The sequence below is a fragment of the Lactuca serriola genome, chromosome 6 (genome assembly GCF_051521515.1).
Source record: "Lactuca serriola cultivar US96UC23 chromosome 6, Lser_US96UC23_V15, whole genome shotgun sequence".
Taxonomy (NCBI): Eukaryota; Viridiplantae; Streptophyta; class Magnoliopsida; order Asterales; family Asteraceae; genus Lactuca; species Lactuca serriola.
Genome location: NC_136413.1, coordinates 162152393 through 162154206, shown reverse-complemented (window position 1 = coordinate 162154206; position 1814 = coordinate 162152393). Strand labels below are relative to the sequence as shown.

Sequence of the window (1814 nt, the reverse complement as noted above, 5' to 3'; positions counted from 1 at the left end):
TATTCATATCTCCAAAAATAGACTTGAAATTTTGGTTGCCAATTTTAGTGTCTCATTTTTATTTTATATTTTTCTATTTATTTTTATCTACTAATTATATATATATATATATATATATATATATATATATATATATATATATATATATATATATATATATATATATAAGTTATAAAAATAAAATATTCTAGGAATATATTTTTTGGGGTAAAAAATAAGATAGAAAATAGAGTAGGGTCAGAGATAAAAATCTATTTACCCCATTTTTTACTCAATTTATAAGGAAAAAATAGAGATGGTTGGAGATGGTCTTTGACATGGTTAGCCAAGTGGGTTACAGGGTTAGCACCAACTTGTCTTGGTTATTGTCTTAAATGTGGTTTAGTTAATTAGTATACTATCTATTCTTCTATCTGTGTGTAAATAAGCTGTGATCAAGTGAGGTTTATGTATATGATCAAGTCTTACAACATAAAAAGTATATGCAAATTAATAAGATAAGTAATTTGATATATTGTTACTAACTATCACAACTAATAATAACGAAATCCGATCCGTACCGATCAAGGAAGTGATCATTAAGATTGTAAAATTGATAGTTTCACCTATATTTTTGTATGGTTGTCATCACTTTCGAGAGAAATCGACTTCCTCCTTTCTGAGTCCTTTTACTAAAAGTTTTCATTATTTCATTCGCCTTCTTTGTCGAAGATTTACTACTTTTCTTCTTATTATTCTTTACCCTTCTCTTAGCATGTGATATGGCGAAACACTTGAGTAGGTTGTCCAAACCCACGCAACTCGATTTCCTCTTTTGCTTTTGCTTATGTTGTACAGGAAGTACCTATCAAATTCCATATTATTAACACCGATCAATAAAGTTTCATGTTCCAATCTCATACTATTGCTAATTATATATATATACACTATTACTATAATACAATTTCGTATATGTTCAAATAGGAATCCATGTATTCAATCATACTAAATTAGACGTAATCAGGAAACATATAAGATGGGACAGGAATTACCGGAGGCATAGTTTGTTTGCTGTCAGTGGTAGAATCTACTAGCGGTTTATGATGGTGGGGGGAGGTGGATGATCTTGATTTTGAAGACTCTCGTAGATGTTGAGAGTAGCTAAGAAGCTCGGCTTTTCTGTTGTTTCCTTCACTGTTCTTTGACTGGTGGATATGGAGATGGTGGTGGTGGTGATGGTGATGATGATGTTCTTGTTTAGTGTCCTTGTTCTTGCTTGTTTTTAACCTTCTTTTTCTCGGCTTCTCCTCGTAAACAGCCACCAAAACAGCCTTTTCTTTGCAACATGGCATCTACAACCACCATTTGTCATCACACAATTAAATTCCACATCAATATATATATATATATATATATATATATATATATATATATATATATATATATATATATATATAGAGAGAGAGAGAGAGAGAGAGAGAGAGAGAGAGAGAGAGAGAGATGGTTACCATTTTGGTTGGCATTTTTGTAGCAATGAAGAGAAACAATCAAGATAGAAGAACATAGAAAGTGTTGATATAAGCTATGTTTCACATATACATAGAGAGGAGGAACAAAGTTTTCTTCATAAATAATTTAAATTAATTTTATAATTTATGTATTTTAAATATTTAGTATTTGTGGGTATTGATCACGTGTATAAAATGAGAGATTTATACACAATTGGCCATGCATATATTTTCAAATTTAATTAGATGAAAATGCGTTTTATTATTGAGGGAAAAAATGATGTTCATTCTTTACTTATAGCACATGGTAGATTTGCCACAGTTTTT

The 1814-nt window shown here is 29.8% G+C and overlaps 1 protein-coding gene across 1 annotated transcript; it reads right to left on the bottom strand.

The window, feature by feature from the left end:
- Positions 1–442: 442 nt before the first annotated feature.
- Positions 443–1542, bottom strand: LOC145058936 (uncharacterized). The gene is made up of 3 exons (XM_079006817.1): positions 1488–1542; positions 1032–1331; positions 443–844 (listed from the first exon to the last, which is right to left on the bottom strand). Exons 1-3 carry the CDS (start codon positions 1500–1502, stop codon positions 602–604), a joined length of 558 nt encoding a protein of 185 aa, XP_078862943.1. The 5' UTR covers positions 1503–1542; the 3' UTR covers positions 443–601.
- Between the last annotated feature and the right edge of the window lie 272 nt (positions 1543–1814).

Excerpts from the sequence above, each read along its gene's own strand:
- LOC145058936 (XM_079006817.1), bottom strand. Across the intron at positions 845-1,031 it reads GCAAACAAACTATGCCTCCG|GTACTTCCTGTACAACATAA; the intron begins GTAATTCCTGTC and ends GGAATTTGATAG.